Here is a 22,992-nt window from a genome sequence, read left to right on the forward strand (position 1 = left end):
TGTTATCTTCTTTTTTTTTTTTTTTTTTTTTTTCGAACCTCTATCCTTTATTCCACCTCGTAGGTACACCCAGGAGCCATATGTGGACTCCTATCTCAATGGGCTGATGATGGAAGGTTCTTGGGGCCCAAGGCACACAACTACCTGGGCTCCGCTTTCCAGGTGGAGAGTAGGGTGGGCAGTGGAGAACTTTGAGGCAGAGCCCCCAGCACTGAAGGAGTATGGACAGTTGATGTAGGACTGATGGGAGTGGTTGGTGATGGACTTCAAAGGGCCTTCTGGGTGTTCTGAGGTCAGATACTTTTCCACTGGGCCCCCAGATAGACTGACAGCACATTCAAATTGCAGGCGGAGGTGAAGCTGCTGTTGCTCACTGTGCTGCTTGACCAGTCTGGAAGCCTCTTTTCTTTTTCTGCTGTGACTAATGTTTTGACTGATAATGGAAAGAGGAGGCTGGTAAACTTGCTGACAGTCTCATCTCTTTGGAGATGAATTTGGGGCTTTAAAGAAGTGAGATGGAGGAGCAGGAGGCAAGAGAGTAGTATAGGTGACTAGACCAAGGATGAAGGCCTGTTGCATAGTTCCCAGGAAGCTCTGTGGGTCTTCCTGTGGACTTGTGAGCAGATTGGAAGATCTCTGGCCCAGTCCGTACTAAAGATGGAAGAACTGGGTCAGAAGCAACTGGCTACTTTGCCTAGGAGATGGAACTCAGGCACCAAATAAAAACAGAGCCACCCTCTACCCTCCAGAGTCTCAGATGGCCTGCCCATGATAGAACCAGTGGTTAGGAAGGTGGGGCCTATTGCTGGGATATCATGGCAAGTCCCCAGTCCAAGAAAGCCACAGTGATGTCCTGTAGGCAGAGCCAGGTCCAGTGGGCAGCCTCGTTGAGCTGTGTCTTCAGGCAGTTCCAGGTCAACTCACCTCTGCACACCTCATGGCAGTGCTCCTGAGCCCGGGCCAGGGCCTCAAGCAGCAGATGCCAAAGAGGCAGCAGCACACTCTGGTAGAGAAGCAGGAACAGCTCCATCAGATAATGGAACAGCTGGTGCAGGGTGTCTGGAAGCTGCATCTGTAGCCTCTGAGAGAGGCTGGTGAAGCTGTCACTGAACCAGGCAAGGTGGAAGGAACAGTGGGCAGAAAGGAAGCTGACTGTGGCATTGGTGTGGGCCCAGGCCTGCTGCAAACTGGGTTGTACCATGGTGAGTAGGTGGGAGCCACAGGCTGGCAATGTCTCCTCTAGCCAGCTGTAGCCTTGCAGGCTGTAGGAGTAAAGTGTGGCAAATACTTGCTGGCCAGCAGGCAATAAACCAGATGACTGAAGCAACCCTGAAAAGAGTTGTGTGACCGGATGTCATGACACAGGAAACCTATGGCAAAGACCAGCAGCAATAGCAATAGCCGGGTCCAGGGTGGCCGAGGGCCCCTTGTCTGTTGCAACAAGCCCTTGCAGGCCATATCACAGGTGATAACATGCTGGTTGTTACTGCCGTTCTTCTTTAACAGCTCCTGGTTGGTAAGCTTGAAGGACTGAATGGTTTCTTGCAGAGGTTTCTGTACCTTCTTGGGAATTCGCTCCCAGGACTTGAGCAAGTGCTCCAACAGCAGGCTGGACTGTGACAGATGTTTGGTGTACAGTTGCCTCCAGATGCTGGTGCTGAGGGAGTCCACTGTCAGGCAATGAGTCAGGCTGCCCAGGAGCTCTTTCTTCATCCCCGGTGGACAGTTAGGGGTGGCTCTGGACAGGAAGGAAGGGAAGTAGGTGTGTAGGGTAGATTCTGGCTTTGCTCCAAACGCCAGCACCTTCAGTCGGGGGTAGAGCTGACACAGCTGCTCCTGCAGGCTGGGTGACAGGGAGTTGTTGGGCATATAGGCAAAGTCCAAAAGTGGGAAGAAGTCCTTGGGGCCAATCATGCCAAAGCCCTTGGTGAGGTTGGGATGCATCAGGAGCAGCCGATCCAGGTATGCAATGGCAAAGGGAGACAGAGACTTGATGCCCAGCACAGGCAGCATGATCCCCAGCCACACTTTCAGTCCCTCGGTGAGGTTGGTAAAACCTGCTTGTCCCAGGGCCCACATGATGGTCAGGCATTTTGCGGGCCGGTTCTGGTGGGACCTCAGCAGTTCCAGGAACTTGCCCAGATTCATGGTGGCAATCTTGGGCTTGTCTTGCAGAATGGCCTGGATACAGATGCGGTAACCGTGTAATGACTCCCCTGGTGTCTTATCGAGCTCTTGCAACATGGTGAACAGACAATGGTCAAAAAAGAGGTCCAAAGACCCTGCTGCCTTTGCCAGGAGCCCTCGGATGATCCCACGCAGCTCTCGGCTCACCAGGCTGTAGGGATAATCATGAGTATGTTGGCTGAGTGTGGGTTCACTCTGAGGAGCCTGGAGCTTGTAGTTGAGGTAGCTGGCCAGGTCCTTCAACCACACGGAGGGGTTCCCAACGAACACGCTCTGGCTCTTGTCCAGTTCTCTCTGTAGAGCTGCCACATCCAGAGCTCTCATTGCCTCCTCTAGGCTGCGGAAGCGGCCCTGCTTCTGGTTTTGGTTGGTGACAGTTGCCACCTTCTTCGGCTGCTTCTTGTTGGCAGGTTTCTTAGGATCCACAGCAGGGGGTGGAACCTGTTCCTTATTCTGCCGCTTCATGATTTTCTCAAAGCCCCGCTCATAAAGGGTGCTTGTGGTCTGGATTGGAGGGGTCAGGTCGTATTTCCACACTCCGTTCGCCTCTCCGAGCGCCCGGCGGTCCCCGCCGCCGCCTCGACCGCCGCCACCGCCGCCGCCGGCCCCAGGCCGCCGGCCCTTCTTCACCACCTCCCAGCGACCCCCGCCTGCAGCCCTGGCCGCCATGGCTCCGGCCCTCCGCCCGGCCACCTCCCGGCTTTCCCTGATGTTATCTTCTTGATAAATCATTTGGTTATCATCATTTTTGTTTTTTTGGTGGTGGTATTGGGGATTGAACCCAAGTCTTTACACATGCTAGGCTAGTGCTCTACAACTGAGTTATATCCTCAGTCCTTTTTATTTAAAAATTTTTTTAGTTGTAGGTGGACAAAATACCTTTATTTTTATGTGGTGCTGAGGATCAAACCCAGGGCTTCACGCATGCTAGGTGAGCACATTACCACTGAGCCACGACCCCAGCCCAGTCCTTTTTATTTTTTGAGACACGGTCTCACTAAATTTCACAGGTTGGCCTTGAGCTTGTAATCCTCATCCCTCAGCCTCCCAAGTAGCTGGGATTACAGGTGTGCACCACCACGCCCAGCTAGAAATTATCCTATTTTAAAATTCTCATGACAATGTAGTTGTGTTACACTAGGGCTCTTATACTATATTGCCCTGTGTCATAGTTATTTAAATACTTGATCATCTCATATACATTGTAAACTTTCTGGTCACACTTCATATGTATTGCTTCACTTTCTTCATCTGGCTCAATGCCTCACTTATAATACTTTTAATAAATATGAGTAACTTGAAAAATAATTCAAACATGATGATTGTATTAGATATTTGTAGCCTTGTAATGAACCACTCCAAACTCACTGACTTAAAATAACAGCTATTTATTTACTCATAATTCTGTGAGTCAGCAACTTGAGCTAGGTTCAGCTGGGTGGTTCTATTGATAGCCTTCCTTGGGGTGATATCACCTGATGGTTTGATTAAGTGACTAGATGGCCTAGCTAGATTCACTCACATGTTCAGAGATTGGCTGTGGGTATTGGATGGGACACATGTGCTAGAAGCAGGATAGTTAATCGATTCCTTTACACGACTTCTGGCTTCCAAGAGATTAATGGAAGCTGTAAGACCTCTGGAAAGTATGAACTCCAAAGTTGCACATTATCGTTTCTGCTGCATTCTATTGTCAAAGCAATGCACAAATCCAACTGCAGTGTAAGAGATGGGAAAATAAAAACATCTTGATAGAGTAGAGGCAAAGTCATATTGCAAAGGGATATATATATATGGGAGAGGGGAGCCTGAAAAATCCTCTCTAAATTTGCATTGTCTTTCTTCCTTGAAATGTATCCCTAAATATAATAATAGCTAACATTTATTGAATTCTTGATTATGTGCCAGACATTATGCGGATTGCCTTCCTTCATGATATCATTAAACTTCACAGTGAATTGATTGTAACTAGATATTTTAAATAGGTTTTTCCCTTTACCATCCACTTTTGCTTTCTATCCAGTCTCTGTTGTACTCACTACAGACTGGATTTGCCACCCAAACCCCACTTAGACTGTTTTCAACCCTATTGTTGAAATTGATTACTGGCTTTAGTGTCTTTAACTCCACTTTCCCCTCTTTGTTTCAAGCAGACTATACTTTCTTGGTTTTTTTTTTTTTTTTTTTTTTTTTTTTTTGCAGTGCTGGGGATTGAACCTAGGGCCTTGATGCTTGATGCTTGCAAGGCAAGCACTCTACCCACTGTGCTATATCCCCAGCCCCCTTTTTGTTAAATATATTTTTTAGTTGTCAATGGATCTTTTTTTTTTATTTATTTGTATGTGGTGCTGAGTATCGACCCCAGGGCCTTTTGGTTTTCTTTTTACCTCTCTCTCTTTCTTTCTTTCTTTCTTTCTTTCTTTCTTTCTTTCTTTCTTTCTTTCTTTCTTTCTTTCTTTCTTTCTTCCTTTCTTCCTTTCTTCCTTTCCCTCCCTCCCTCTCTCTCTCTTTCTTTCTATATATATACATACACACGTATACATATATATATATATATATATATGTACACACACGTATATATCACTTTGCAGTATCACTTTCTTAGTTATAACATGAAAGCATAGGACACACACACACATATGTATATCTATATACAAAGAATATATAGAGATACACATATATCGAGATGGAATTATGGCCATCTTTGCAAGTAATTTAACACAAAGATTATGTGTACAAGCCAGGCAAAGTGGCACGTGCCTATAATCCCAGTGGCTCAGGAGATTGAAGCAGGAGGATGGCAAATTCAAAGCCAGCCTCAGCAAAAGCGAGGCACTAAGCAACTTGGTGAGACCCTGACTCTAAATAAAATACAAAATAGGGCAAAAAAAAAAAATTATGTGTACAATTTCCTCTTACCTCACATTAAAATAAGAGCTTTAGCGTATCTTCCTATCTAAGAAAGCATTCCTGAGCATTTTTCTGAATCATAAAACTTGCGTTTTCAGCTGGGTGTGGTGGTGCACACCTGTAATCCCAGTGGCTCAGGAGGCTGAGGCAGGAGGATCTAGAGTTCAAAGCCAGTCTCAGTAATTTAGCAAGGCCCTAAGCAACTCAGTGAGACCCTGTCTCAAATAAAAATACAAAAAGGGGCTGGGATGTGGCTCAGTGGTTAAGTGCCCCTGCGTTCGACTCCTGGTACCAAAAAAAAGACAAACTTTAGTTTTAGTCACAGGGTAAATTAGCATGTTTAAGTTTAAGGGGACGACAATAACAGTGCTGATGATTACTCCTACTTCTAATGTTTATTGAACCCATATTCATCTAAGCAGATTAACTTTCACTATCTTATTCAGTCATCACCACTTGAGTTAAGCATTATTTTTTTATTTTATTAAATTAGAATTTGAAGCTCTCCAAGTCTGTTATTTGCCCAACATCACATATTATTACAGAAAGTGCTTCAGTAATTTAAGGTAAATACTTAAGCTTTCTAAAATAACATTTTTACATGGTCCATTTATATTTTAAAAATTATGAAATAAACATATCTTTAGCTCCTGGGGTAGGAGTGATCTTCATTCTTTTTTAGTTTGTTTGTTTTTGGTACCAGGGATTGAACCCAAGGGCACTGAGTCATGTCCCCAGCCCTTTTTATATTTTATTAGGGATAGGGCCTCACTGAGTTGTTTTAGGGCCTTGCTAAATTGCTGTGGCTGGCTTTGAACTTGAGATCCTCTGGCCTGAGCTTCAGAAGCAACTGGTATTGATTTTTCGTTTTTTTTTTTTTTTTTTTTTTTTGCGGTACTGGGGATTGAACTCAGGGCCTTGTGCTTGCAAGGCAAGCACTCTACCAGCTGAGCTATCTCCCCAGCCCTGATTTTTCATTCTTGATAATCCAAATGTTGGATTTCTGGCCTTTGATCTTCCATTTGCCATGTCTTTGCTATTCAATTGTTCTTATTTATTTATTTATTAGTTTCAATTGTTCTTAACTTTTTACATTTTATTTATTTATTTATTTATTTATTTATTTATTTATTTATTTATTTATTTTGGTGTCAGGGATCGAATCCAAGGTCACTCAACCACTGAGCCTCAGCCTCAGCCATTTTTTATATTTTCTTTAGAGACAAGGTCTTGTTAAGTTGCTGAGGGCCTCACTAAGTGTCTGAGGCTGGATTTGTACTTGTGATCCCCTGCCTCAACCTCCAGAGCCCCTGGGATTACAGGCATGTGCCACTGCACCTGGCTTAACTCTATTTAATTTTGACTGTGTTTTTCTGCACCTTTTCCATTGTTTTAATGGTAAAAATATGAGGTTGAGAGTCAGCAAGACCTATATACTAGACTAGGATTCTGATTTTACCACTTATTAGCATTCTTAAATTTTTTTTTGGTACTGGAATACTGGGAATAGAACCCAGGGGCTCTTTACCACTGAGTTCCATTCCCAGTCTTGTACTCTTTGTTTAGAGAATCTCACTAAGTTGCCTAGGGCCTTGCTAAATTGCTGAAGTTGGCCTCAAACTTATGATCCTCATGCCTCATCCTCTTGAGTAGCTGGGATTACAGGCATGCCATGCCTGGGTCCTTACTTATTAGTGGTACAATATGGAGAAAGTTATTTAACTAGCTAACTGTAAAATGGGTGTGATAAGAATTAAATTACAAAATGAGAGAATTCATGTAAAACCTTCAACATAATATTTGCAGCGTAACAGGGCTCAGTACATTTTGTTTTTGTCTCTTCTACCTGCAGGGCCACTCCAGATTTCTGACTCTACTGGGATCTCATGTTTTAGTATTCTCAAATATTATCTTCCACTTGTTGGAATTATATCTCAGTTTCAAAGTCATTTTCTGAGTTAACATCTTCCTAAATTTGTCTCAAGAAAGTTTGTGCCTTGATATTACCCTGGTCTTATGACCTGCCAGATCGAAGGAGCTGACTTTCCTGGCCGTGTGGCCACAGTGTGACAGCATCCCAGTTTCTAGATTGTAAGGACTTTGAGGACACTTGATCTCGAGTGGAATCTAGGACAGTTTCACCAGGTCAAAAAAGAAGAGCCAAATGCTGTGGTAATTAAGCCAGGAAATCCAGTCACTTTGTCAGGTTAACCTATTAATTTACTTATCGGAATGCCTAAAAGCAAATAGATTTTTGATATTTCAGCCCTACTTGCCTTTTAAGGAACTCCCCAAACCTCAAGTTTAGAGTTACTAGGTTATTTGAAATAGAGACCAGTGACAGCTATTAAGGACCTCTTTTCAACCAAAAAAGAAAAGAAGTAAAATAAAAAGGCACACTTAGAGCCAAGAGAGATGACTGATTTTGAAAAAGGAGTAAACCTATAACAGAGATACAAGTTGAACGACATGATTGGAGGTGAGGGTTGAAAGAAGGATAGCAACAATTGAGGAATTATTACCCTATAACTATGTTAATGAACAAAAACTTAATTGTGAACAATAATCATTTTGCTGAACTTAGTCCACAGGTTACTCACTCACTCATTCAACAAGAAGATATTAAGACTTGGCAGGGTGGTGCACGCCTGGGAAGGCTGAGGCAGGAGGCTGGTGAGCTCAAAGTCAGCCTCAGCAAAAGTGAGGCACTAAGCAACTCGGTGAGACCCTGTCTCTGAATAAAATACAAAATGGGGCTGAGGATGTGGCTCAGTGGTCGAGTGCCTGAGTTCAATCCCAGTACCACCTCCCCGCCAAAAAAAAAAAAATAATAATGCCAAGGGTATAATTTAATGGTAGAGTGTGTGCTTCCATCCTTTGTTCCAAAACAGCATGTATTATGTGCATGATGGCAACTGACAAACTAAAGATCCGTACCCCCTAATTAAATAGTAACAGTTATTACTTAGCTCCAGCCAATCATTGCTTTGCACAAATGTGGGGGCCTAATGTCACATTTAAAAAAAAAATTTCCAGGTTGGGTGTGATGGCATACATCTCTAGTTCCAACATTTGTAGACTGAGACGGGAGCATCTCTTGAACCCAAGAGTTTGAGGCCAGTCTAGAAAACAGAAAATCCGTGTCTTAAAAAATGAAAAAAGGGCAGAGCATGGTGGTACACACCTGTAATTTCAGTAGCTGAGGAGACTGAGGCAGGAGGATCATGAGTTCAAAGCCAGTCTCAGCAATTTAGTAAAGTCCAATGCAACTTCATGAGATCTTGTCTCTAAATAAAATATAAAAATGACTAGCGATGTGGCTCAGTGGTAGAGCACATGTCTGGCATGTATGAGGCCCTGAGTTGAATTCCCAGCATCACAAAATAGCAGATAAAAAAAGATAATGAAAAAAAGTGTTAAAAATTGTCAAGAAACCAAAATTCTGAATTTTTATGTGAAATCTGTTGGCAATGAGATATTGGCTCAAAATTAAAAAAAACAACCAACCAAAACCAAAACTCTGAGTCACAGTTTGAGATTCACTGCATAGTATTTGTTATTTCAGTGTAAGTGAATGAGCTCATGGTTTTGAAATACAACGTGTAAGTATAAATTGCTATCAAACTGCTCAACTTGATTTTTTTTTTTTTTGGTACCAGGAATTGAACTCAGGGGTGTTTCACTACTGAGCCACATCTCCAGCCCTTTTTTAAAAATTTTATTTTGAGACAGGGTCTCCCTGAGTTGCTTAGGACCTTGCTAAGTTGCTGAGACTGGCTTTGAACTTGTGATCCTCCTGCCTTAGCCTCCCAAGCTCCTGGGATTACAGCTTATACCAACATGCCCAGCAATACAGAGTTTTAATCTAGAATGGCAGTCTGGATTGTCAGAGGATGTATACAGTGAGCACTCTAAACAAGATACTTGGGAATATAAATCTAATCTTACATTTCTGTACTTATGGTGGACAGAGCGTGTATGCTCCATGTGAGAAAAGTTAGTAGGGAAAGGGGAGGATGGGGGAAAGATTAGTAATGGGTTCTAAATTACAGTTAGTTAGGAGAAATAAATTCTGTTGTTCTATTGCATAGCAGAGTGACTATAGATAATCTAACTATATATTTCAAAAAAGCCAGAAGAAAGGATTTGGAATATTTTCAACATGAAAAGATGGTAAATGTTTGAGAAGACAGATATGCTTACCCTGATTTGAATATTATAGACTGTATACATCCATTGAAACATCCCATGGCACCCCATATATATATATATATATAATATATATATTATATATATATGTAATATATATATATGTAATTTTTAGGTATCAGTTAAAAGTATATTAAAATAAAATAGTTGTACTCATGGCACATGCCTATAATACCAGCTACTTGGGAGGCCAGGGAAGTTTAAGGCCAGCCTGTGCAAACTCACTGAGACCCTGCCTCAAAATAAAATATATAAAGGACTGGGGATATAGCTCAGTGGTAAAGCACCCTGGATTCAATTCTCAGTACCAAAAATAAAATAAAGTAAATCATTTGTTATAGCGTAAAAATCCAAATAGGTCTAACAAAACCCACAGAAGACTCTACAAAAGAAATTACAAACATTACTGGGGGAAATTAATAATGACCTAAAATACAGGTAATGAAGCCATTTTCAAAGAGATACAATAGAAATGTGTTAGATCAATTGGATAATCATATGAAAAATTTTACCCATGCCACTTTATATCATTACTTAATGTAAAAATTAATTCCAAATGGACTATAAAAAGGTGAACAAATAATAAATGCTTTAGAAGAAAACAAGATAGGCTCATGACATTGTGATAAGCAAATATTTCTTTAATAATGTACATGATCATCAACCTAAAGAATACAGATGATACCACTATACTACAGTAAAACAAGGAAATTTTATTCATCAAAAGACTGTTAAAAGTGTGACAAGGGAAGCCACAGTGTAGTATCCAATAAAGGATTTACATTTAGCATATTTAAAAGATTCCTATCTGTCAATATGAAAATGCAGACTACTCAAAAATAGGTCAAAGTCTTGACTATGTATTTCTTAAAAAATGATATCCAGAAGGAGGCCGCCAATTGTGTTTCAAAGCATCTCTGAGCCTGCTGAGTAGAAAACATGAGCAAAGCTCACCCTCCTGAGCTGAAAAAAACTCATGGACAAGAAGTTATCATGAAAAACAGATTGAGCCAGTGGCACTCTACCACTGACCTCCATCCCCACTCCATTTTTCATTTCGAAACAAGTACTTGCTAAGTTGCCCAGGCTGGCCTGGAACCTGTGATCCTTCTGTGTCAGCCACTCGAATAGCCAGGATTAAGGGCTAATGCTACTGTTCCTGGTGGGTTACCTGTTTTCAAAGGTAGTTGATACCAACTGCTGTGGTTTCAGAAGGTCTTTTTGTCCTGTGACCCTCTTCATCTTTTCTGATCCTTTACTTTCTCCATTTGCTTACTTGTTTAGTGTTGCAGTCTGTATGACAGCCCACGGCTTTCCCTTAAAGGTGGAGCACGACTTGGGAGGCTAGGTAGAAGGATCACAATTTCAAAGTCAGCCTCAGCAATTTAGCAAGGCCCTAAGCTACTTAGAAAGACCCTGTCCAAAATAAAAACAAAAAGGGCTGGAATAAAACAAAACAAAACAACAACAACAAAAAAACCAAACAAACGCTGGGGATGCAGCTCAATGGGAAAACACCTGTGCATTCAATCCCCAGTCCCCCCAAAAGGCATTCAATCCCAAGTCCCCCCCCCCCAATTTTCCATTGAGATGTTGCTTAAATTCTTATTTACTCAATACTACTCTAAAAACACCTACTTACATTGATCTTAGCCTCACCTGAACTCCTTCAGTTATCTATTATTGTTACTTAAATGTATCGCATGTATATATCTGATCCAGCTGAACTAGAATACAAGCTCATGAGGGTGAGGACTATAATTTCTATTTATTTAAAACTCCCCCAAATCTTCTGGGCATGGTGACTGCAGGATTGTAAATTTCAGACCGGCTTCTGCAACTCAGTGAGACCCTGTCTCAAAATAAAAAAATAAAAAGGCCTGGAAATGTAGTTCAGTGATAAAGTGTCACTGGGTTCAATTCTTGGTACCAAAACAAAAAGCAAAAACAAACAAACAAACAACATGGAATGACTCTGGGCATCTTAAAATAAAAAATATCAAAGCTACATATTGTGCCTATTACTAAATAACCCATGACTAATTCATTTATAAGGATTAATACAAGTAATAGTAACAGTCATTTGAATTCCAGAAAGAAAATCTAAAACATAAAATTAATACACTTAAGAATGGAACATCATTTAGAAAATTTCAGAAAAAAATATAAATATAACTTTATATAAGAATTGACAGAAAAATTGACAATGTAGGGATTGAAAATGGCAAAATTAGCCTTTTCATTGATTTCTATTATTCTCATTATTAAGATCATGTCTATATTATGAAAGTCATAGCCAGGTGTCGTGGTGCACACCTGTAATCCCAGGGGTTTGGGAGGCTGAGGCAGGAGCATGGAGAGTTCAAAGCCAGCCTTAGCAACTTAGCAAGACCCTAAGAAACTCAGTGAGACCCTGTTTCTAAATAAAATACAAAAAAAGAGGGCTGGGGATGTGGCTCAGTGTTTAAGCGTCTGTGGGGTCAATCCTGTGTACAAACAAACAAACAAAAAAGTAAAACGAATACGCTGCATTTGTATTTTTTAAAAGCACCCCCTGACACACTTTTGGTACTGGGGGTCAAATCCAGAGGCTCTTTACCACTAAATTATATCTGCAACCCTTTTAATTTTTAATTTATTTTATTTTATTTTTTTTATTTTATTTTAATTACAAATCATAAATTTACATAGGGCAATGTTGTTTGATTCATTCTGTTATTTTTTTCCCTTCCCCCCTCCCCTCCCACCCCTCTTTTCCCTCTATACAGTCCTTTCTTCCTCCATTCTTACCACCCTCCTTATCCCTAACCATAAACCTAACCCTAACCCTAACACTAACCCCTCCTACCCGCCCCCCCTTATATGTCCTCATCCGCTTATCAGCGAGATCATGTGTCCTTTAGTTTTTTGAGATTGGCTTATCTCACTTAGCATGATATTCTCCAATTTCATCCATTTGCCTGCAAATGCCATAATTTTGTCATTCTTCATGGCGGAGTAATATTCCATTGTATATATATATGCCACAGTTTCTTTATCCTTTCATCAACTGAAGGGCATCTAGGTTGGTTCCACAATCTGGCTATTGTGAATTGAGCAGCTCTGAACATTGATGTGGCTGTATCTCTGTAGTATGCTGATTTTAAGTCCTTTGGGTATAGGCCAAGGAGTGGGATAGCTGGGTCAAATGGTGGTTCCATTCCAAGATTTCTGAGGAATCTCCATACTGCTTTCCAGAGTGGTTGCACTAATTTGCAACCCCACCAGCAATGTATGAGTGTACCTTTTTCCCCACATCCTCGCCAACACCTATTGTTGCTTATGTTCTTGATAATCACCATTCTAATTGGGGTGAGATGAAATCTTAGGGTAGTTTTGATTTGCATTTCTCTTATTACTAGAGCTGTTGAACATTTTTTCATATATCTGTTGATTGCTTGTACATCTTCTTCTGTGAAGTGTCTGTTCATTTCCTTAGCACATTTGTTGATTGGATGTATTTGTATTCTTGGTGTAGAGTTTTTTGAGTTCTTTATAGATTCGGGATATTAGCGCTCTATCTGAAGTATGAGTGGCAAAGATATTCTCCCACTCTGTAGGCTCTCTCTTCACATTACTGATAGTTTCCTTTGCTGAGAGAAAGCTTTTTCGTTTGAATCTATCCCAGTTGTTGATTCTTGCTTTTATTTCTTGTGCTATGGGAGTCCTGTTAAGGAAGTCTGCTCCTAAGCCAACAAGTTGAAGGTTTGGACCTACTTTTTCTTCTATAAGATGCAGGGTCTCTGGTCTGATTCCGAGATCCTTGATCCATTTTGAGTTGAGTTTTGTGCAGGGTGAGAGATAGGGGTTTAATTTCATTCTGTTGCATATGGTTTTCCAGTTTTCCCAGCACCATTTGTTGAACAGGCTATCTTTTCTCCATTGCATACTCTTGGCACCTTTGTCTAGTATGAGAAAATTGTATTTATTTGGGTTTGTGTCCATGTCCTCTATTCTGTACCATTGATCTACCTGTCTATTTTGGTACCAATACCATGCCGTTTTTGTTACTATTGCTTTGTAATAGAGTTGAAGATCTGGTATTGCGATATCCCCTGCTTTGCTCTTTCTACTGAGGATTGCTTTAGCTATTCTGGGTTTCTTATTCTTCCAGATGAAGTTCATAATTGCTTGCTCTATTTCTGTAAGGTACATCATTGGGATTTTAATTGGAATTGCATTGAATCTATATAGCACTTTAGGTAGTATGGCCATTTTGACAATATTAATTCTGCCTATCCATGAACATGGGAGATCTTTCCATCTTCTAAGGTTTTCTTTAATTTCTTTCTTTAGTGTTCTGTAGTTCTCATTGTAGAGGTCTTTCACCTCTTTTGCGAGATTGATTCCCAAGTATTTTATTTTTTTTTGATGCTATTGTGAATGGGGTAGTTTTCCTAATTTCTCTTTCTGAAGATTCATCACTTATGTATAAAAATGCATTGGATTTATGAGCATTGATCTTGTAACCTGCTACTTTACTGAATTCACTTATGAGTTCTATGAGTTTTCAGGTGGAATTTCCAGGTTCCTCTAAATATATAATCATGTCATCAGCAAACAGGGATAGTTTGAGTTCCTCTTTTCCAATTCGTATCCCTTTAATTTCTTTGGTTTATCTAATTGCTCTGGCTAGAGTCTCACGAACAATGTTGAATAGAAGTGGTGAAAGAGGGTATCCCTGCCTTGTTCCAGTTTTTAGGGGGAATGCTTTCAGTTTTTCACCATTTAGAATGATATTGGCCATGGGCTTAGCGTAGATGGCCTTCACAATGTTAAGGAATGATCCCACTACCCCAATTTTTTCTAGTGTTTTGAGCATGAAGGGATGCCGTATTTTATCGAATGCTTTTTCTGCATCTATTGAAATAATCATGTGATTCTTAACTTTTAGTCTGTTGATATGGTGAATGACATTTATTGATTTCCGGATGTTTAACCAACCTTGCATCCCTGGGATAAAACCCACTTGATCATGGTGCACTATCTTTTTAATATATTTTTGTATGCGATTTGCTAAAATTTTGTTGAGAATTTTTGCATCGATGTTCGTTAAGGATATTGGTCTGAAATTTTCTTTCCTCGATGTGTCTCTGTCTGGTTTAGGGTGATATTGGCTTCATAGAATGAGTTTGGGAGGGTTCCCTCCTCTTCTATTTTATGGAATACTTTGATAAGTATTGGAATGAGCTCTTCTTTAAAGGTTTTGTAGAACTCGGCTGAGAACCCATCTGGTCCCGGACTTTTCTTTGGTGGTAGGCTTTTGATGACCTCTTTTGTTTCATTGCTTGAAATTGATTTATTTAAGTTGTGTATGTCCTCCTCGTTCAGTTTAGGTAATTCATATGTCTCTAGAAACTTGTTGATGTCTTCGAGGTTTTCTGTTTTGTTGGAGTATAGATTTTCAAAATAGTTTCTAATTATGTTTTGTATTTCACTCGTGTCTGTTGTGATATTTCCTTGTTCATTCCAAATTTTAGTAATTTGAGTTTTCTCCTTCTTTCTCTTTGTTAGTGTGGCTAAGGGTTTATCAATTTTGTTTATTTTTTCAAAGAACCAACTATTTATTTTGTTAATTTTTCTGATTGTTTCTTTTGTTTCAATTTTGTTGATTTCAGCTCTGATTTTAACTATTTCCTGTCTTCTACTACTTTTGGTGTTGGTCTGCTTTTCTTTTTCTAGGGCTTTGAGCTGTAATGTTAAGTCGTTTATTTGTTGATTTCTACTTCTTTTGTTGAATACGCCCCATGAAATAAATCTTCCTCTAAGTACTGCTTTCATAGTGTCCCAGAGATTTTGATATGATGTGTCTTTGTTCTCATTTACTTCTAAGAATTTTTTTATTTCCCTCTGATGTCTTCTTTTATCCATTCACCGTATAATAGTGTATTATTTAATCTCCAAGTATTGGAGAAGTTTCTGTTTTTTATTCTGTCATTTATTTCTAATTTCAATCCATTATGATCTGATAGAGTACAAGGTAGTATCTCTCTCTTCTTGTATTTGCTGACAGTAGCTTTGTGGCATAAAACATGGTCTATTTTAGAGAAGGATCCATGTGCTGCTGAGAAGAAAGTGTATTCGTTCTTTGTTGGATGGTATATTCTATATAAGTCGGTTAAGTCTAAATTGTTGACTGAGTTATTGAGATCTATGGTTTCTTTATTCAATTTTTGTTTGGATGATCTATCCAGCGGTGAGAGAGGTGTGTTAAAATCACCTAGTATTACTGTGTTGTGGTCTATTTGATTTCTGGAATTGAGAAGGATTTGTTTGACGTACATGGATGAGCCAATGTTCAGGGCATAGATATTTATGATTGTTATGTCTTGCTGATTTATGCTTCCCGTAAGCAGTATGTAATGTCCTTCTTTATCCCTTCTGACTAGTTTTGGCTTGAAGTCCACATTATCTGAAATGAGGATGGATACTCCAGCTTTTTTGCTGTGTCCGTGTGCATGGTATGTTTTTTCCCATCCTCACCTTTAGTCTATAGGTATCTCTTTCTATGAGATGGGTCTCTTGCAGGCAGCATATTGTTGGATTTTCTTTTTAATCCATTCTGCCAGTCTATGTCTTTTGATTGATGAGTTCAGGCCATTAACATTCACAGTTATTATTGTGATATGATTTATATTCCTTAGTCATTGGACTCATTTTTGTTTTTTGACATGATTTGGTTTCTCCTTTATTTGGCTATTCCTTTAGGCTAGTTCCTCCCGTTGCTGATTTACATCGTTGTTTTTCATCTCTGCCTCATGGAATATTTTGCTGAGAATGTTCTGTAATGCCGGCTTTCTTTTTGTAAATTCCTTTAGCTTTTGTTTATCATGGTAGGATCTTATTTCATCATCAAATCTGAAAGTAAGTTTTGCTGGGTATAAAATTCTTGGTTGGCATCCATTTTCTTTCAGGGCTTGGTAAATGTTGTTCCAGGCCGTTCTGGCTTTTAGGATCTGGATTGAAAAATCTGCTGATATTCTTATTGGTTTCCCCCTGAATGTAATCTGATTCTTTTCTCTCGCAGCCTTTAAAATTCTGTCTTTATTTTGAATGTTAGGTATTTTCATAATAATGTGCCTTGGTGTAGGTCTGTTGTAATTTTGCATATTTGGAGTCCTATAAGCCTCTTGTACTTGGTTTTCCATTTCATTCTTCAGATTTGGGTAATTTTCTGATATTATTTCATTGAATAGATTGTTCATTCCTATGGTTTATTTCTCTAAGCCTTCCTCAATCCCAATAATTCTTAAATTTGGCCTCTTCATGATATCCCATAATTCTTGTAGATTCTGTTCATGATTTCTTACCATCTTTTCTGTTTGGTCAACCTTGTTTTCAAGATTAAATATTTCGTCTTCAATATCTGAGGTTCTGTCTTCCAGGTGATCTATCCTATTGGTTATGCTTTCTATGGAGTTTTTAACTTGGTTTATTGTTTCCTTCATTTCAAGGATTTCTGTTTGGTTTTTTTTCAGTATCTCTAACTCTTTATTGAAATGTTCTTTTGCTTCCCTTATTTGCTCTTTTAACTGTTGATTGGTGCGTTCATTTAATGCCTGCATTTGTTCTTTCATCTCCTCGTTTGCTTCCCTGATTGTTTTAATGATGTACATTCTGAACTCCCTTTCTGACATTTCTTCTGCTGTGCTGTCATTGGGTTTTATTGATATAGTATCTAGGTTTGTTTGGGACATTTTCTTCCCTTGTTTTCTCATATTGGTCAGACGTCAGTGGAACTCTGTGATATTGTAGATTTCCTCTATTGGCTTATAGTGTCCCTGTAGATTTCCAGTGTATCACTTATCAGCCTTCAGTAGCCTGAAATCTTGGATTAACTTGATAATGTTGTGCTTCTGAAGAACGCTGCCCCTAGCCCGCTACTGGTTCGAGGGAGAGAGTCCTGGACAGGTCTCTTGCTGCCCAGCCCTGGTCCCAGAGGCTGGTTGCAGGTCGGATGTCTCCACTGGCTTGGGGACTTGTGGCTGGCTCTGTGTAGACAGGCTCTCACTGGGCGGTTTGCCCCGAGAAGCTAGCCTAGAGGGGCACTTCCTGCTGGAGGGGGCTGGGCTGCTTGGGGAAGTCCCTGGCGCCCTGTGGTGGTCACTGAAGCAACTTGCCGGCAGGCCGGAGCTGGCAGCAGGGCGGGCTGGAGCTGGCAGCAGGGCGGGCCAGAGCTGGTCGCACTGCTTCTGTGCAGAAAGGCTCTCACTGGGGGGCCTGCTCCGCGAGGCTGGAGATTCTGTCCCTGTGGGAGTAGCTCACCGCCAGAGTGCACAGAGCTGCCTGGGGGAGACTCTATCTGCCCTGTCCTACTCTAATAAGCCACTCGAATCCGGGCCTGTCGCCCATCTGAGCTTCACTGGGTGGGGGAGACTCACCCTGTGGTTCTATTTTAGTCCGAGTCTCTCAATGCCTCCCCTTCTTGAATCCTGGGTTCTGGAGTGACTGGAGATGCAGTCACCCTTTAGTCCGCCATCTTGGATTGCCCCGTGGAATAAGCCTGCAGCTGGAGAGGGGCAAGGCTGCCTGGAGAGGTCTCTGGCTGCCCAGCCCTGGTCCCAGAAGCTGCTTGCGGGTTGGAGGTCTCCGCTGGCTTGCGGACTTATGGGTGGCTCTGCGTCGAGAGGCTCTCACTGGGCGGTCTGCCCCAAGAAGCTAGCCTAGAGAGGCGCGTCCCGCCGGAGGGGCTTAATTTTTTATTTTGAAATAGGGTCTTGCTAAGTTGCTCAGGGCCTTGCTAAATTACTAAGGCTGGCCTTGAATGATCTTCCTGCCTCAGTCTCCTGAGTTGCTGTGATTACATGTGTGGCCACCACAACTGGCTTTAAAAAGTCCTTTTGGTATGTTCTTTGACATATAAAAATTTTGACGATGGGCATAGGTGATGAGTGCTTGGGCATAGGGTTTAATAGTGGACAAAGGAACTACACCTGGAGAAATTACTTTTCTTTATTCACCACCAAAAGATTTTCTTTGGAAAGTGATTTGCCCAATCTGGAACATGAATTTCCAAGTCTTCTTCAGAGATAGTTGGGTGTTTCTCTCCACAAACTGTATTCAGAGGCCTTCTCACACTCAATAAATTTTATATATTTCTTTGCAAACCTGTGCTGTGTGTGTATATGTGCTCTGTCAAGTTCTTTATTTCACTTTCCTTCTTGCACATTACTTAAAGCATCAACAGCATCAAAAAGGGGAGAACACTATTATAATAATTGATTAGGCAAATATAAAATAGAATGAATTTCACTTACATAAATATGATTTCAGTTTAGAATACAAAGACTAAAACTCTTTGCTTAATTCTATGTGGAAAATAAGTGGAGGAACCTGGTTGTAATATTCACCTAATTTCAAATCAAGTGTTTCTTGGTGCATAAATTATATTTAAATAGGTATTGTCTGCCTAATAAATTATCACCAATTGAATGTACCTCAAGTCTGTAAAAAGGAGGTCACACACAGTAGTTTTTATTATTTTGGAGTCAGAAGTCTAGTTCTGGAATGTAGAATTACTGTCTCCTTAAATCTACAAGAAAGACTAGAGAGTGTTATTTTGATGCTAATGCTTGTTTTCTCTATAAACTCTTTTGAAACAAATATCATATGTAAATACTAAGATGATATAGTTAAGGTCCTTTCCTTTGAGCTCAAAATTTAATTGTATTTAATAAAAAAATAAGGCAAAATGAGGTGAGTATCATAATAGAAGCTGTGGGAAGCAGGTGTCCCACAGCTGAGCAAAGTGTGGTACCACAAGTCCACACACCACTTAAACGTGGTTCTTATTCTTTTTATTTACCCCTCTCTAGACAGTACACATTACTGTACATTTCTGCTATGACCATGGTTCCAAAAGTCATCCCCTCCAGATTCTTTACTTTGAAGTCAAAATTCAGTTATCTGGGGCTGGGCTGTGGCTCAGTGGTAGAGCGCTTGTCTAGCATGTGTGAGGCACTGGGTTAGATTCTCAGTACCACATATAAATAAGTAAAATAAAGGTCCATTGACAGCTAAAAAATATTTTTTAAAATTCAGTTATCTGCAGTATCTTCAACCAACTTTATACTTTCTAACAATTACATAATTTCTATCTGATTTTCCTCCCTCCCTCCCTCTCTTCCTTCCTTCCTTCCTCTTTCTTTCTTTTTGTACCAGAGATTGAACCCAGGGTCACATCCCTAGTCCTTTTTATATTTTATTTAGAGACAGGGCCTTGCTGAGCTGTTTAGGGCCTCACTAAGTTGCTGAGGCTGGCTTTGAACTCTTTAAAATTTATTAAAAAAATTTTTTTTACAGACTGCATTTTGATTCATTGTACACAAATGGGGTACAACTTTTCATTTCTATGGTTGTACACAATGTAGATTCACACCATTCATGTAATCATAGGTATACATCGGGTAACACTGTCTGTCTCATTCTATCTTTCCTTCCCCCACCCCCTCTGGCACCATTTTCCTCTACACCACCCAAAGTTTCTTCATTCTTCTCTCCCCCACCCGGCCTCCCACCACCCCGCCTCGTTATGAATTGTCATCCACTTACCAGAAAAAACATTCAGCCTTTGGTTTTTTTGGGCTTGGCCTATTTTACTTAGCATGATATTTTCCAACTTCATCCATTTACCAGCAAATGCCATAATTTTATTCTTTTTTATGGCTGAATAATATTCCATCGTGTATATATACATACCAGTTTCTTTATTCATTCATCAATTGAAGGGCCTCTTGGTTGGTTCTACAGTCCTTGATCCTTCTGTCTCAGCCTCCTGAGTTGTTGGGATTATAGACATTCACCGGCTTCTATATGACATTTTAAAAAACTCCTCTCTGCTGCTATGGCTTGCCATCTGAATTTTTCATTTAATATATATATATATTTTTGAAGTGGTATTTTGCTACATTTTCCAGGTTGACCTTGAACTCTTGGGCTCAAACAATCATCCTGCCTCAGCCTCCCCTGTACTTGAGACAGCTGGTGTGTGTGCCACCATGCCTGCTGCTTAAGTTTAAATGTAAAAACCTTTTTTTTTTTTTTTTTTTTTTTAACAGATCTTGCCTCTGGATTTATTTATACAAACAGCACAGGATTACACCAGTCCCCATAGACAGGGGCTCAGGGGTCACACCAGTCCTTCTGTTCTCACATTCACAGAGGTTTTTATTATGGAGCCTTTGCAGGGGCCAGGGCACCCTCGGGAGCCTGGGCACCTTTGGGGGCGGGAGCTGGAGCTGGAGCTGGAGTTGTAGCCTGGGTCTTGGCTTCGGCTTTGGCCTTTGGCTGGCAGAGCCTATGCTCCCTGGCCATGTGGGCACGAGCAAGCTTCCCGTGCTTGGGTTGGGCAAGCAAGGCAAGGCAAGGCAAGGCGATCGAGTTTGTGGCTGGCACCCTTTGGCATCTTGAGCTTGACCTCCTTAGGCTTTACCAGGGCCTTGACAGCCTCAGCATGCACACTCATAGCCTTGGTATTGTTTGCCTGCATCTTTTTCAGGCCCTTCTTGTTGTACTTCTTGGCAAAACGCATATTTCTCAGTAACTTGGGGTCTACCTCCTTAAGAGATTCATATCTCTGTGATCGGGGTTTCTTGATGCCATTTCTGTGTCATTTTAGGGTTTGGTTGTATGTGGTTCTTGGACTTGGCCATGTTTGCACCGTAAGCTGCTTCTCCCCTAAATGTAAAAACTTTTGTGAAGTTTTTTTTTTTTTTTTTTTTTTTTTTTTTTGTAGATCACACTAATTTGTCTTAGATGGACAGAAATCTGCTTGACATTTTTATATTCTAGTTTTCGCTTCAGTAGTGTCTGTGAATAAATAGCAAATTTTGACTATGGAGCAATAGAAGTTAATACACGTGATTCATCTATGATGTACCAGGCCCCACATGAAGTACAAAGATTTCTAAGACATGATCCCTGCCCTGAACAAACGTACAGTCCAGGTTCCACCTTTTCACTGTCAGTGCTTGGAAAATGTCGATTAGTAGTTCTCATTTGCTTCCTAGAATTTGGAAATGTTGATTGCATGCCTGCTACTTACAGGGAAGTGTATGGATGTATACTAAGACGATGCACAGAACTCTTCTCTCAAGTTTTCTCATCTACTTTCTGGTGGTACTAATTTTTATTTCCTACTCCAGAAGAGCATTTAACCTTCATTAGAGTTAATATATATGTACTAGTTAATTTTATATCCAATACATCCACATCCACAACTTTGCACCATCTTAATTATGAAATCCTCACAGAGCCATCAGCAGTCACAATAGTAATTATCAAGTTTTTAATGTAAAACTTAAGAAAAATCTCCCCACAAGTCTAGTTCCTAAACAGGTCTACTTCAGATCTTTATCCGTGTAGTATTTAGAATAGCAAAATGAAGTTAAAGTCTACTTTTAAAAATACTTAAGTACTTCCCTATAGGTAGGTATTATTTTTATAAAACCCCCTCTGTAATGGGACTGAGTTTACCACTGAGCTACATTCCCAGCCCTTTACTTACTGTTTTACTTTGAGGGAGGTTCCTGCTAAGTTGCTCAGGCTGACCTCCAACTTGCAATTCTCCTGCCACAGCTTTCTGAGTTGCTAGGATTTCGGGGAAGCGCCACCACACCCAACTCATTTTTACTTTGAATGGTTTATATTCCATCACATCGATATGCCACAATTTAGTCTCTAAATATTCAAAGTTTTCAAAATTTCATATTAAAACGTGCAAATGCAAAGGAGATTGGGTCAAAAGGCAGGAAGTTAATGAGTATATGTCACTTTTTATTTACCTTAAAATAAATTGAGTCGATTTAAAACAATTCTATTTACCAGATTCCCGTTTGCCATTTATAAACTGTGTAGGAGGCTGATTATCATTTTTTTTTTTTTTTTTTATTGTTTTATGTGACAATGGGGACTGAACCCAGGGACATTCTACCACTAGGCTACATCCTCAGCCTTTTTTTTAATTCTTAAAACTTTGAGACAGGGTCTTGTTAAGTTGCCTAGGTTGGCCTCGAAGTTGTGATTACTTCCGCAGCCTCCCAAGAAGGGGAATTACTGGGGTGCACCACCACGCCTAGCTTCCTTTGCAATTAAAAACAAAAACAAAAACAAAAACAATGATATCAATAGTACCATGGCTTGGAAAGCCAGTTTTGTTGGGCTAACCTTGATGGAAATGTAAGATAACATTAACAACTCATCTTCACAATTTGTGGGCTTTAATGAAACTTGGCTTCCAAATGCTCGAGCGTATCTTCTTCCCCGCCTTCGGCTTTTATAAAGTAAACCTGACAGTACGTCTGGGATCGTTCCGCACGTGTCTTATGATCCGCCCCCCCCTCCACCCCCAGTACTGCAAATTGAACCCAGGTGTGCTTTACTACTGAGCTACATTCCCAATCTTTTTTATTTTCAGACTGGATCTGGATACGTGGCTGGCCTCGACCTCGCGATCCTTAAGCCTCAGCCTCCCCAGCCGCGGTGATAGCAGGCGTGCGCCAGCCCGGGTGGGCCTATGATTTTATAGGACGAACTAGAGTAACTGGTTTCAGTTCCTCCAGGACCGACGCTTTCAGGCAGAACCAAAGATTCCCCCGGGGACTGGGCAAATCACTTGGTCGCCCTTCGTTCGCAGGCTGCCGAACGAAC

The 22,992-nt window shown here is 40.6% G+C and overlaps 1 protein-coding gene and 1 pseudogene across 2 annotated transcripts; both read right to left on the reverse strand.

Annotated features, from left to right (window-relative positions):
• Nucleotides 1-369: 369 nt before the first annotated feature.
• On the reverse strand, nt 370-2,866 carry LOC306644302 (transmembrane protein 214-like). The gene is given in 2 exon segments (XM_079111131.1): nt 370-1,329; nt 1,332-2,866. Coding segments are annotated over 2 exon segments (2,055 nt in total). The 5' UTR covers nt 2,857-2,866; the 3' UTR covers nt 370-799.
• A 17,377-nt stretch (nt 2,867-20,243) lies between these two features.
• On the reverse strand, nt 20,244-20,996 carry LOC306643792 (large ribosomal subunit protein eL29-like; annotated as a pseudogene). The gene has a single exon. The product of its transcript is annotated as a large ribosomal subunit protein eL29-like (transcript).
• Between the last annotated feature and the right edge of the window lie 1,996 nt (nt 20,997-22,992).

This window comes from Sciurus vulgaris (assembly GCF_902686455.1).
Source record: "Sciurus vulgaris genome assembly, chromosome: 14".
In the NCBI taxonomy this organism is placed as follows: Eukaryota; Metazoa; Chordata; class Mammalia; order Rodentia; family Sciuridae; genus Sciurus; species Sciurus vulgaris.